Genomic DNA, 13,624 nt, shown 5'->3' with positions numbered 1-13,624 from the left:
CAAAGATAGATAATCTGTCTTCTTTAGGGCTGCTGATGTGAGAAAACTAGAAAATATGTCAACAAACACTGGGAGACAAAGTTAATGGGGAACAACACAATAAGATAATGAGGGGAAAACAATCAGGAGAAGACTTTCCACATAATTCTGCATATTTTTGAATATCTGTCAATGTCTGTCTGAGCTCATTTGCTAACAAGTCCAAAAAAAGAGCTCTCTGTCCTCAAGAGCACCGTTGAAACGCAACATGAAATAGTGCAGGAGTGGCGCTCTGCTACATTGATTGGAGAAGTAATGATACATGATTATGTTTAGACAGGGAGCTGGCTGCTAGCTGAGCACGAGCACTGCTGGGCTTTTCACGCAAACTGCTGTCAACGTGTGGTTCTGTACACCGCTGATTGATTGAATATGAATTGGTGTTGGTTTGTCTCACTGAAAACTGCTTCTCTTTCTACGAAGCTGTCAGTGTCAGCCACGGCTCAGTGTTGGGGTGCAGAGCTCCACCAAACACCAGCTGCACTTCCTCTGACTCCCAAACTTCACAGCTAATCAGTGGAAAGCTGTCACTTATCTCATTGTAGTTTGCATAATGCAGGATTTCAGGAACAGGAGATTTCAGGTAATCTAAGGTGAGGTGAGCATACATTTGCTTGTGAAATAATGAGTGTTCATCTGCAGAGTGAGGCAATACACAGCAAAAAGTAATTAAGAACAATTCCATTTTAGTGGGCACAGACAGTTTCCGCAGAAGTCTTTTTCTTTCAGAATTATTCACAGGAGGCGTTATTGATGATTCGCCACATTCGGCAATTTTCCCACCATTCTCCTCCTCCATTATTCATCCACCTCTAGTTTTTAATCTCCTGTGAGCTGACTCAGAACTCCACTTCCATTTGCAGACTGTTCCTCCTCTGTGTCTGTAGCATTGATTAAATGGACCCCAGTGGGCCGGGGATTACGTTGGGGTCTATTTGAAATGGCATTTCTACAGTGTTTTTCCATTACTGAGCATACTATTGGAATTTAGATAAACTGGTTCTGGGTGGGCTTTGTTGATTTCTAAGTTTGTTCGGCTGGGTCACATGGGGTCTATTTGCTGCAATTGAAAAATTACTGGCTTTGGCACCTTTACTAATTCTCTATGTTCCAGCCTACAACACAGCCAATCGAGCTTCCACTGGAAGGCAGACGAGAGGAAAAGGGAATAGTGGAGGAAAAAAATGAATACACACAATTGTTTTTCATCAGCTGGGATCGAGCAGGGACACGATCAAACAGGACAAATTAGATATCAGAGGTCGGAGAGTGAGAGACGACGGCTCTTTCCACGGCTGCTTTTGTATTGTAAACACACAGTATCTGTTGTTTTAACTATAAGCAGCTCACTGCTGGTTGTTAATGAATGGCTGGCCCCCTTGAGCTTTAGGTGGAGACAGTCTCACTCTTTACAGCCACAGCAGGGCAGCGTGAAGTACATTGTGGTCATTGAAGGTGTTTTAGATCACTCTGTTTACTGAATGCAAATGTGTTCCATTCATTTCCTTCATGTTGCAGCTTTGCATACAGATGTGGAGAAACATCCAGAGATTGTTTTTTTCACATCCATTATTAACACGTGTCAATGTTCAGTATCTAGCAACCTGAGGACCTTTGACCTCTTCATCACATGTGACATTCCTCGACACGTGGCCAGGGAAGCAGTGTCTGCTGCACTATCCAACAGCTTCTCCACTCCCCCCCCCCCCCCCCCCCCCCCCCCCCCCCCCCCCCCCCCCCCCCCCCCCCCCCCCCCCCCCCCCACAGAGGAGGTAATTAGTGTCAGACTGTTTGGCTTCTTACTTTGGAGCTCCGGTGTGTAGTTTCGCGGTCATTCCAGCTAAAGGTCTAGATAGATAAGGGTTTCCTCATCCTGCACAACCTGCAAAAATGATGTGAGTCAGGCAGCAGCATCCTCAACTTCAGGTCTTACTCAAGCACAGTAATGATGATGCTGGCCGAGCAGATTGCTGCACAGGCCGCTCATGTGTTCCCCTGGGGCTAAATACAACCAGTATAACCACCAATTACCCTGAAATATGATGTATTTTAAGTTTTCATAATAGTGCACATATTTTTTTGTATTGGTCTACCCAGGGCACAGGGTGGATATTCTCAGTGATAAAAGTGTATATATCATTCATTTATTTATATTTTGCTTATTTTTTAAACGAAACAATACTGTGAAAATGCTTATAGCATGACACATAATAAGTCAGCATTATTTATTATCATTTCAAATTGTTTTATCATTCAACATTTCATTGTTTGTAGTAAAATAACTATTAACATCACAATTTACCATTTATCAGTGATGGTTATAATAAAGTGTCACCACATATTCTATCATTTAGCAGCTAAAGAGCCACTGTCTGTCATATCATAAAGATTAATTTGTATAGTTTGTTTGCCCCTTTACTGTAAGATTTCTTACGTCCTCCCCCAACAGTAGGAGCTGTGCATCAAACCAACATCAATTTCACCTGGAGACTCAGTGAGCATGACCTCACGGGCCTCAGCCTGGAGAAAAGAGCCGAGGGGTCGATCTGTTGGGTCGATGACTCTGGAAAATCTATTCATAATGAGGTTGTGGATATGCTGTGTGTGTGTGTGTGTGTGTGTGTGGGTGTCACGCCTTGAGAAAGCTTTTTTTTCTTGTTTGAGTGGATTAGCCGGACCAAACACTTGGGGGGATTGCAGGCTGGTACAACTTGAATGTATCAGAAATGACTCCACATCCAAATTTAAAGGTAGCTGTGATGATGATAAGCGCTTGTGACTGTCTTCCTCCTCCGAGCCCTCCTCTCCTCCTGTGCCCTGCGACAGGTTGTGACACACAGTGAGGATGAGGAGAAGCATGGTTGCTAAACAAACTGAAATTTGGGTGGGGGATTTATCTGGCATGAGGGCATGGGGACTATTACATCATGATGCAACCTGCTGTGTGCTTCAGTAGGTATAGTCCACATTCTTTCAGTGGAGGATCATTCACGCGTGGTACGTGAGCGCCTTCTAGTGTAAGAAAGACAAAGTGCAATAACTAAATTCCTCACTGCATACTTATTCTAAGCAGCTGTTGAGAACGAAGGCCATTCAGACTGGACAAATTACAGTTAAATGACAAATATGTGTACTCCAAAAAGCGTGCTTGCATAGTCAATCCACTTGATTTTCAAACATTTCTGGTAATGTAAAAGTTTGCAATGCAACGCACATAATAAAATGGAAGAAATAGAGGAGCAATTCACATCTGCAAAACAATAAAAAATAAACTGCGGAAGGTGATGATGAGGATGATGAGGATGATGATGATGATGATGATGATTGTACAGTTGTAGGAAAATCTCAGAAAACATAAAAGAATGATCTTGTTGTAAAACAGGTTTGCTTTTTCTGTGACATTTCATTGGCCAATTGATCAGCGCCATATATGTTATATTGCATTATTGAGCATACAAACATCATTCATAACTACCATTTAATAGATAGAAGGTTTATTTGAAAACATAAAAAGGCTTTACAAAATATACAGTACATAACTATTAGAATCTTATAATAAAAATTAATAACATTTATCATAGACGCTCGAAGTGCTTCATGTGTAGCCCCCACCTGGGTGATGCACGGCAGTCTTACGACACCAGACATTCACCACAAATCAAAGCACCCAGAGAAAACCCACGCAGACACAGGAAGAACATGAAAACTCCACAAAGAAAGGCCCGGCACGATCAGGTTTCAGACCAGGTACCTTCTGGCTGTGAGGCCACAGTGGTAACCCCTGGGCTACCATGCTACTTAGTAGGAGCAATCAATAAAACTTATTAACCATTAAAGGATTAGTTTGAAATTTTTGAGAAGAAACATGTATTTGCTTTCTTGCTGGGAGTCGGATGAGACGTTTGTTACCACTGTTGACATCTGTATGGTGTGAAAATACAGGAGCTCGTTAGCTTAGCTTAGCATAATAATGAAAAGACCACGAGTGAAAGGGTTAAAATTTGAGATTTTGTCTCTTTTTTAACGAGTCAACCACAAGCTCAAAATAGAGCCTCCGGTGCCTTGTCCCAAGAGAAGTGGGCTTGTAAACAAAGCTGTCATGCTACTGTGATGCTGTAGTACATTCAGGAGAAAGTTAGTGCACTGAATGTTAGAAGAAGATGCTAAAAAGTGATCCTTTCTTGTATTTCATAGCAAGTGAGGTAAGTAAAACAACATAGGCCAAAACTATGAACGACATTTATGTCAACATTTCACAGAATAAATAGTTTCTCTGAGGTTGACTAATAAAACTAATAGATGTGTTCTGACGAGGCGCTCTGAGTCATGCAACAAGCAGGCGTAATATCGCCTGTCACATTTTTATTGTAAAGGCCTCCATGCTCACCTGAGCATGCTTGCTTCACTGAGTTCATGCTTCCATCTGTTGATTTTTTACTTGATTTGGTCTCTCTCTGTGTACATCCTAATTTCTTGATTTTCTTTCCTACACAGTGATTAATTATTAGCCTGTTTATAACTGAAGAATGCCCGTAAGTGCTTACCCTCCCAGTGTTTGCCATTGTTTCTGGCACCCATACTCTTCTGTAAACTGTAGTTGAATCTAAAAAAATCCTATACCCAAGTTTGGAGAGGCAGTAGCACACCAGAGTGTGAGAGCTGCTCTTTTCTTAAAGTCAGTGACAGGAAGTCTAACAACCTCTGCAAAATAGGGGATAAACATTAATATGGATTACACCAGTTTGAGCTGAGGAGGACAGATAGCTGAACTGCACCATGCCGCACTGCAGTCAGTTAACTGTGTATGCCCTGCATGACTCTGAGGTCATCCTGGAATCTTCCTGTTCACTGTCATGCAGTGTTTTTCTGTTTTTTCTTTTAAATCTTTCTGCCAACCATAAGCCTGTCATGATTTTATACAACTCCAGCAGTGTTGCACACTGTCAGACTAGTAGTTTATCAGCATGATATAGAACTCATGACCAAAATATAAATGTTCTTGCTTTTAAAATAAAACCATGTAAAGAAACCATGGCAGCAGCATTGTCTTTTTTAGCTTGATTATAATAAGTTGTGTTTGTGATACGGGTTCAAATTGAGTTTTGAGAAGTTTATGCGAGCACAAGGGATATTGAATTTTGTCACGTAAACAGAAGGAAGTGGTCCTTTGAGAGCTGTTAAAGTATACAATCACATCCGCAGTTAATAAACATAAATGACAATTATTTGTGATACTGGCCGCTCAGTCTGCCCGTTGTTCTTGTTGGGTAAAAGAAAAACCCTTAGCACTGCCTCAAGCACACTGCTTATTAACAGCCTCACAACAGCACTTTTCACATGTTCATGTGTTCTTCTGTGTCCTCTCTAGAATAAAAAAAGAAATGGAGCTACATTTAAGGGAAATACAGAGAATGTAACATATAAGTTTTCCATTGGGTATATGCTGTATGGGTTCTTTTAACTTCTTCTGATGGCATCCACATTAACTGATGTAACACTTGAAAATTGCTGACAATTTATGCAGCCTGTTTTATGCTGCCACAAACCCGGGGTATCCATTAGTCAACCAGACACTGTCACTGGGCTCTTTAGTTTAGTCTATAAAGACCATCAGACAACTTCAGCTCATGCACAACGCTGCTGCCAGAGTTCCAATAAGAACCAAGAGATCTGAGAGCATTTACTCTTGTTAGCTTTCAGTTACTATTCTATTAATGTTCTTTTAGTTGTGTCTATGAACAGCACATGGAATTGTCTCTGCGTTTGAGACGTGCTAAATAAATGAAGTTAACTTGCCTATAAACCATCAGAAAATACTGCTTGTCAAAATTTCCCAAAAGCCAATTTGACATCTTTAGGTTGGTTCTGGGAGAAGCCGGAACTAGAGAATGTTTGTTTACTTGATAAATGACTTAAACTACAAAGGGATTTTTTAAAATCTAGTAATATTCTGTCTGTCACTAAATCAACTAATTACCTAACTAACCAGCTGTAATGAAATACTTTCACCAAACCAAACTTATGTATTTACGTACAAGACATGTTTTCACATTCATGTTCCTTTTCACATCCATCGTATCTAAAATCAATGTGTAACAGTCTAAAGTTAGCAAAAGCAGCACTGACAACCAGTAAAAAAAAAATCAGAATGCTGCTTTGCTAAAGTCTATGTATCCTGCTACAATATGTAAATATGATAAAAAATTATGTGTTTCCAACGTAGCAGTATTAAAACTACTGTTGCTTTTTTATTTCTTCATTTTATTAAAAGGGTTTAGGTAATATGATAAGGATGCAATTATGACAATGGGGAATGGCACACAGTTACTTACTCCTATGTTGGAATTCAGTGGAATTCATGTAAACCATGAAAATACTATAAATGAATGGATTAGCTGGGGTTTGGTTTAAAGCTCTAAAGTGCGGTGCTTGGATGAGAGCTGTGGAGCTTTTAAGAGACTGCAATTGCATCCCAGGAAAATGCAAAAAGAGAACAGTAGAGGAAGACTGCAGGAGCTGTTCGTTCATAACCAATGCAACGTGCTTCGTTCATTTTGGACAGAGTTCACCGTTTTAAGACAAATTATGAGAAAGCGTGTTCCCATGAGAACAAAACATAGATCAGAAAGATATGATATGATAATGGGATATGATTCCTTCATGCAGCCTCAGCAGGTGCCTGAGAAAAGCTGTAAATAATTAAAATAAATCCTCCTGATTTCTGTTCATATATGACACTGCAACCAAAACAGTGCTGGCATTGAGGAAACGTCACACCCTGCGCCTACATTGGCTCCTCTACGACCCTGTCACCTAGAATATGATGGTTTGCCTTGATGCTCTTCAGGATAATACGTTTCATGTTGAGGGGATTTCTGGGAAGTGGAAGGTATATAACTTTTAACATGAGCAGGAAACCCCTTCCAGGCTACACATGTGTTTCCTGGACAGGGCCAACACTGAATTGTTGGCCCTGATTTTACTTACATGATTTTGCAATCATGTAAGTTTATTGATTTTATTTACATGATTTACCCTTTAAATGGTCCACCATTTTATATATTTAGAAAGCTTAAATAATAACACACTTCAATGACAAATAAACTCAGTCAATCTGATGCAGATGCACAATTAATGCTGGACTGTTGGAGCCCCGGCATTGGGATTAAAAGTGGTGATTGAGTTAGACACCACTGTGGAGCAAGGCAGAAAAATGGGGAGGTAGGTGGTGCAAGACACAGTCATACAGACGTGTGCAGCCAAGCAAAACTGGGAATTTTCTGCCCTCTGACAGAAGCTCCGTTGATGATTTATTGTGCACACAACTCCCTGTTTCCGTCCTTGCTTGTCTGCGTAGGATGTGTCTCATTGGGTTCATCTATTAGCTGAGCAATCCTCAATATCACCTCAGTTCTCTTCTGTACACATGCATAAACGTAAAAAGGGCCTGGTGTCCCGTATAGGGGAAATACTCATCTGAATCCTAATATTCAAACATAATATCCTACATGTTGACAAAAATGCTATACGTTTACTGCAGGAAGACAAGGTGAATAACATGAATAATTGAAAGAAAACAAACGTGTTCACATATTGGGACGTATTTATTCTATACACTGATTTTTATTCTCTGGCAACAAGTGACTGCAGATATGATGAATTGTAAATGAGACTATGCTGATTATGCAGTGCAGATTAGATTAGGCTGGATCTAATTGTTTCAAATTATGAAAAGAACAACAAAACACATAGTAAATCATGTACCCTGGTATAGATAATAACTGTAGTTTGAAGTTATTTTATCACCAGTTTAGGAAAAGGAGAAATGGAGGTTGCCAAGGGGATGCAGGGTTGCTGGTTTGATTCCTGGTCAGTATTTGGAGCATACATACCAACTTTGCTAACTGTTGTCAATTCATACAGTTCAAACACAACCCTCTTGAACATTTGAATTTAGTCTGTCACCCCAGCGAGGGCACATACGCAAAGTAGTCCGGCAAAACAGTTAGACCTGGCTAAACCTTTGCTGCAACACAATGTCATCCTGCAAGGTGCTACATTGGCCAATCAAATACATGCAAGCAAACATTCCTTGATAATTACTGTGTAGCATGAATACCATGTTTCTCCTGTTTAATTTAATTGTTTTGCGACAAAAGAGTAAAAAAAAAGTTGCTTCTATGAAACGCAGCCCTCTGTGCTGTTTTAACACAGGGCTAATATCAGGGCACATTCAACAACTCAACCATGGGTTACAGAATCAAAGCATTCTCAACCTTCATATTGCTGCAGATCTCAAGGTGGAAAGTGTTTGTGTGTGTGTGTGTGTGTGTGTGTGTGTGTGTGTGTGTGTGTTTGTGTGTGTGTGAAAGAGTAAAAAAGGTTAAAGAAGTTGTATTTGAGAAGAGAGACATTAAGAAGGGGGCTAATGGTGGAGTCTGGAATAAACAAGATGATGTGATGTGAGGAGAGAGAGAGAGAGAGAGAGAGAAAGAGGGGTGGGCTGAACGCCAGCGCTTAAGTACTGAGTTAAAGCAGCTGTGACACACTGAAGCACCAAAGCAGTCAAGAAATAGTGCCAGAAAACTAAGTCCAGGATGCAAATTGCATTCATCTCAAGCCCCCAAGGAGCCAACAAACTGCAGGTGAGTTTTTTTTGTTCATGACATAAAGTTATCTTAACATCTCTGTTGCATGTTGAATGGATATACAAATCCAGTGAGCGAATTCAAACAAAGTCTATCATGAGTTTGTATTCTGCAGAACATAATGCCAAAAAGGACAGTGATATCTTGGACTACATTTTAAGAGCTATCAAATATACAGTCTATTAGATAGATATTACAGAAAATTATATAAGGCCTTTTTTCTCTTTCTACAGCTATGAGAAGATGACAAGTTGTCAAACATCTGAATTTTGCTGCAATGCTGATAATTCATTCCATTTTTTTTAAAACTGATTAGAATGCTTTTTGTTTAAATGTTGCTTCAACTTATATGAATAGTTTCTCTGCTAGCTGCTATTGACAAGAGCTAAGTACAGCTAACAACAGTCTGTGGCCAATAAAAATTAGGATATTAAAATTTGGAGAGTTTTGCAAATAATAGACCCAGTAGTGATAAGCTTCCCTTTCATATTCCAACAAACCAGATCATTTAGTGTTTAATTGAAAAAAAATCTCAAAGGGGTCTTAAAGGGGTATTCAGGTAATTTAGCGTTGCACTTCGATAAATTCGAGGGACCCACAAGACAGAATTTAAAAAAGAATGATCAAAATCATGGCCAATTTTTCTGACTTTTAGTCAATAGTATGGGTCAAGCTCCAACACAGCTCGATCTTACACCCCCCCCCCCCCCCCCCCAAACTATGAAAAAGCTCGATCCAGAGCCGCCGAAGACTTTGACAAAAAATTTTTCCACGGGCTGAGTAGTAATCCTTGTGATGAGTAAACTGCACGTCCTGTATAAAATTGGTGATTCAACTTTTCCCCTCTTTCCATTAGGTTTAAAATCCAAGTAACCACCCTGCCGATCAGCAACATGCTGGGGATAAACTGCTCCCGCTCTGCTCTTTTTACAACAAATGCCACAGTTTTCAGTGGCGTGGGCTGCCCCAAGGCTGCTGTGGTGTGTGGAATGAATATCTCCTGGGTGTTGGCTCACAGTACTGCACAAGATCTAGATGACATGTGCTTGAGTGAGGAGGAGTACCTGTCCAAACAGTTGGGGCTTCCAAGGTCCCCTGCATTCCTTCCTGTCTCTGTCATCTACCTCACCATCTTTATGGTGGGTGTACTGGGCAATTCTCTGACCTGCAGTGTCATTTTGCGCCACAGGGTGATGCAGACGCGCACCAACTACTACTTGCTGAGCCTGGCGGCGTCTGACCTGCTGGTGCTGCTCCTGGGCATGCCATTAGAGCTCTATGAGATGTGGCAGAACTACCCCTTCCTGCTGGGGGAGGAGGGTTGCTACTTCAGAACATTCCTGTTTGAAACCGTCTGCTTCGCTTCCATCCTCAATGTCACGGCTCTCAGTGTGGAGCGCTACGTGGCAATTGTGCATCCCCTCAAAGTCAAACACATGACCACACGTGCTCACGTCAAGAGGGTCATCTTAATGCTGTGGGTGGTGTCCATGCTGTGTGCTGTGCCAAACACTAGTCTGCATGGCATTGAGGTGGTGCTGCCTCCAAAGTTTGGACGACAGTTTCCCCAATCTGCTATCTGCCGTACGTATAGATTTATTAATTTTGATTTGATTTCTGATATTTATAAGGGTCTACAGCCATCTTAGGAGCTTTGTAAGGCCACAGGCTGCATCAGCATGATGGCCCAATGATTAGCACTGTGGCTTCACAGCAAGAAGGTTCTGGGTTCGTTCCGGGCCTTTCTGTGTGGAGTTTGCATGTTCTCCCCATGTTTGCGTGGGTTTCTTCCGGTTTCTCCTACCATCAAAAAACATGTAATAGGTTCTCCAGTCAGTGCCCTTGATCAAGGCACTGGCTCAGATCTGGAGTTGGTCCCCAGTAATTGTAAATGGCTGCCTACTGCTCTATTGAGGGATGGGTTAAATACAGAGAACGAATTTCGCTACATGTACTGTCTGTGTATGTGACAATAAAAGTACCTTTAAAACCCTAACCCAATTACAACGCTAACATGCAGATCTCAAGCAAAATGACTACTACATGTATGTTTACCATCTTAGTTAGTATGCTAACAGCACAAAGTACAGCTGAGGCTGATGTGAATATCATTTGTTTTGTAGTATTTACAAAATACAAAAAAAAAGTATTTGTTAATAATTTAAAGTGTTAGACAAATTAAAATTTTAAACTGATGTCAATCAATAGTTAAGATAGTCAACATATTACCGTCTGGACCAAGATGGTGGACCAACTGCCATCCCTAGAGCCATGCTGCTAGCATTAGCTTAAAAGGGCTAATAGGTTTACATGGGATCATGATCTGACTGACAAACCTATTTGTTATTTCTCCATCCTCAGATGTGATTAAGCCTATCTGGATGTACAACCTGATCATCCTGATTTCCACACTGGCCTTCTTCCTGCTCCCCATGCTGATAATTAGCATTCTCTACCTGCTCATTGGCTTGCAGCTGTACAGGGAAAAGATGATAACAGTGGTGGACACCGGCTGTAGCTTTGGACCGGAAGGTTTGTCCAGGTCCCACAGCAAACGCAACCTGCAAGTCACCAAAATGATGTGTGGGTTAAATTTATAGTCTATAGTGTGTGTGTGTGTGTGTGTGTGTGTGTGTGTGTGTGTGTGTGTTCACACTCATTGTGCCCACATACATTTGTTATCATTTTTAGGCATTTTTAGTTTTCAACTTGCCTGTCTCAGCTTTGTCTTGCCATCTGTCATTTTGAGGGGATTTGATTTGCGTTATGATTGTCTATGTGTCTAGGAATATCATGGGTGTATTCAACATGTTGTCAATCTAGCCGTCCAGTTGACTAACTGTCCATCTGGCCTGTCCAGGTGTGCTGGTGGTTGTGTTTGGCCTTTGCTGGGCTCCCTTCCACGTGGACCGCTTGATGTGGAGCTACATTGACCCCTCGTTCGAGGAGCATCATCAGGTCTTCGGGTACGTCCACATCGTCTCTGGAGTCCTCTTCTACCTAAGCTCTGCCGTCAACCCTATCCTATACAACCTCATGTCAACCAGGTTCAGAAAAATGTTCAGTCGCAGTACTTGTTTATGTAACAACTGGCCGGTGCGCTCCAGCATACGGTTGACCCAACGCAGCACGTTGAGCGAGAAAATGCCCAACAGTATCTAGTCGGGGCCAAAGGAAGTCCAATAACATCGTACACGGATGGGTGACACATTAAGGAAAAACATTAGTGGAGAATGTGACCAATTGATGGAACGAGGAGTCACTGAATGGTTTGTTAAGCCGGAAAAATGGTGTGGATTGTATCCTATGGCCTACACAGTTGCCAGATCTCATTCCAGCACCATCACCGACACACCCAATGAGGGAATTTTCTTTTGAAAAATGTTGTAGAAGAAGAAATGCATAATGGCTCCTGTCTAGGAATGAAATGAAAGACGATTAAGGGAAGAAGAGGAAAAAACACAAGGTTATTGTTTGTATGTGGCAAAGCTGATTAGATGTGCCTTGCAAGTATTTCTTTGATAACTGTGTTGTGTACTTACCTATACAATGTAAAATGTTAGTAAGTCTACATGCAGTTTAAAGCTTAATTAACAGAAGTATTTTGCTTTAGAAATGGTTACTGCCAGGATTAAATGATCAGCTGCATCCATTGATTTCCCGGATAGTTTTTTTGTTTCATGTGTTGAATTATTGCTTTAATGTTTTTGTAAATTTCATTGAAAACAGTACCTGTATGTGTGGCAAGTAAATGTGTATCAGTTCTTTTATTAATGCACAGGACTTGATGCAGTACTCTCTACTATTTAATAAAAGCATGTGTGTTTTTTAGCTTGGACCCTTGGAATGGTACATATGATTAAATGACCTGCTTTTGAACACCAGTGCTGCTGGTAAGAATTACTGTTCTTATTGTTGGTTTAGCTTGGAAGCAAATGTGCATAAAATGAGTCTTGTTTTCATGTTCTGCTATAGGACAACCAGCTCCAGGACTTCTGTATAAGTATTGTGGCCAAAGTGCTGCTAGGCAACAACACAACTTATTTATGAGTAACTGAGTCTGCCAAGAGCCACAGAAACCTTTCCACTCAACTGTCTTATCTCAACTTTGGGTGACATACAGTATAGTGCAAGGGAAAAACTAATTTGTAAATCTAGAGATGATAATAATAAAGGTTAGAGGGGAAAGAATATGTAACTTGGTCAGTAATATTGAAATGATGATTGACACAAAGCAGAAAGCCAGAAGACAAAGCTGAGCTACAGTGACTCATGGATATGGACCAATTACATTGCTATAACTGTAATGTTATCAGTGTGCCACACCAACGCTATTGAACAGCAATCTAGTCTAAACTGCTATCAACATAACAGAATACACTGTTTACCCATCAGCTCCGTGAATTGTCGATTTTAAAAGGCCACATCTACTATCGTCAAATAACGATATTCATTTATGAGTGCCAAGGTTATTATTATCACCCGTGGCACTTTGAGATGACAACATGACAACAAGCTAGTATCATTTCACTAAAACCTCTGTGTGCAGAGTGTGGGTGCTGTGAATTTAAAGCACAAATCAACCCAAATGAGAAAATGATGTGTTTCATTTTGACTTTCACCCAAACACACGACATGTTGAAAAGCATAAAATCCCAGAATAGGAAACAGTAAATGTGATGCTCAGTAGGAGTTGTATGGGAGATGAGTTGCAAAGATTTTTACTTGTTTTCATCTGTTCAACTCAAAGTCAACCCTAGTTTTTAATGTCATCAACCTGACATGTTTTGTAGAGGGGTACAAATTTACAAAATTAAATAAAAAGAAAATGTTTAAAAAACAACCCAACAATGTAGACTACCTGTATTAAAGCAACACTAGATAACTTTTCCCACTTTGGTCCCCCTACAGGTTGGAAGCGGAATTGTCCCTTACAT

At 40.7% G+C, this 13,624-nt stretch overlaps 1 protein-coding gene across 1 annotated transcript; it reads left to right on the top strand.

Annotated features, from left to right (window-relative positions):
- Positions 1-8,591: 8,591 nt before the first annotated feature.
- nmur1b (neuromedin U receptor 1b) lies at positions 8,592-12,080 on the top strand. The gene is made up of 5 exons (XM_034887037.1): positions 8,592-8,684; positions 9,544-10,271; positions 11,049-11,270; positions 11,548-11,864; positions 11,974-12,080. The coding sequence occupies exons 2-4, from the start codon at positions 9,581-9,583 to the stop codon at positions 11,847-11,849; spliced, it is 1,215 nt and encodes a 404-aa protein (XP_034742928.1). The 5' UTR covers positions 8,592-8,684; positions 9,544-9,580; the 3' UTR covers positions 11,850-11,864; positions 11,974-12,080.
- Positions 12,081-13,624: the final 1,544 nt, after the last annotated feature.

The sequence above is a fragment of the Etheostoma cragini genome, chromosome 12 (genome assembly GCF_013103735.1).
Source record: "Etheostoma cragini isolate CJK2018 chromosome 12, CSU_Ecrag_1.0, whole genome shotgun sequence".
Lineage (NCBI taxonomy): Eukaryota > Metazoa > Chordata > Actinopteri > Perciformes > Percidae > Etheostoma > Etheostoma cragini.
Note: the sequence above shows the minus strand (reverse complement) of the source record. Positions and strands in the feature narration are given on the sequence as shown.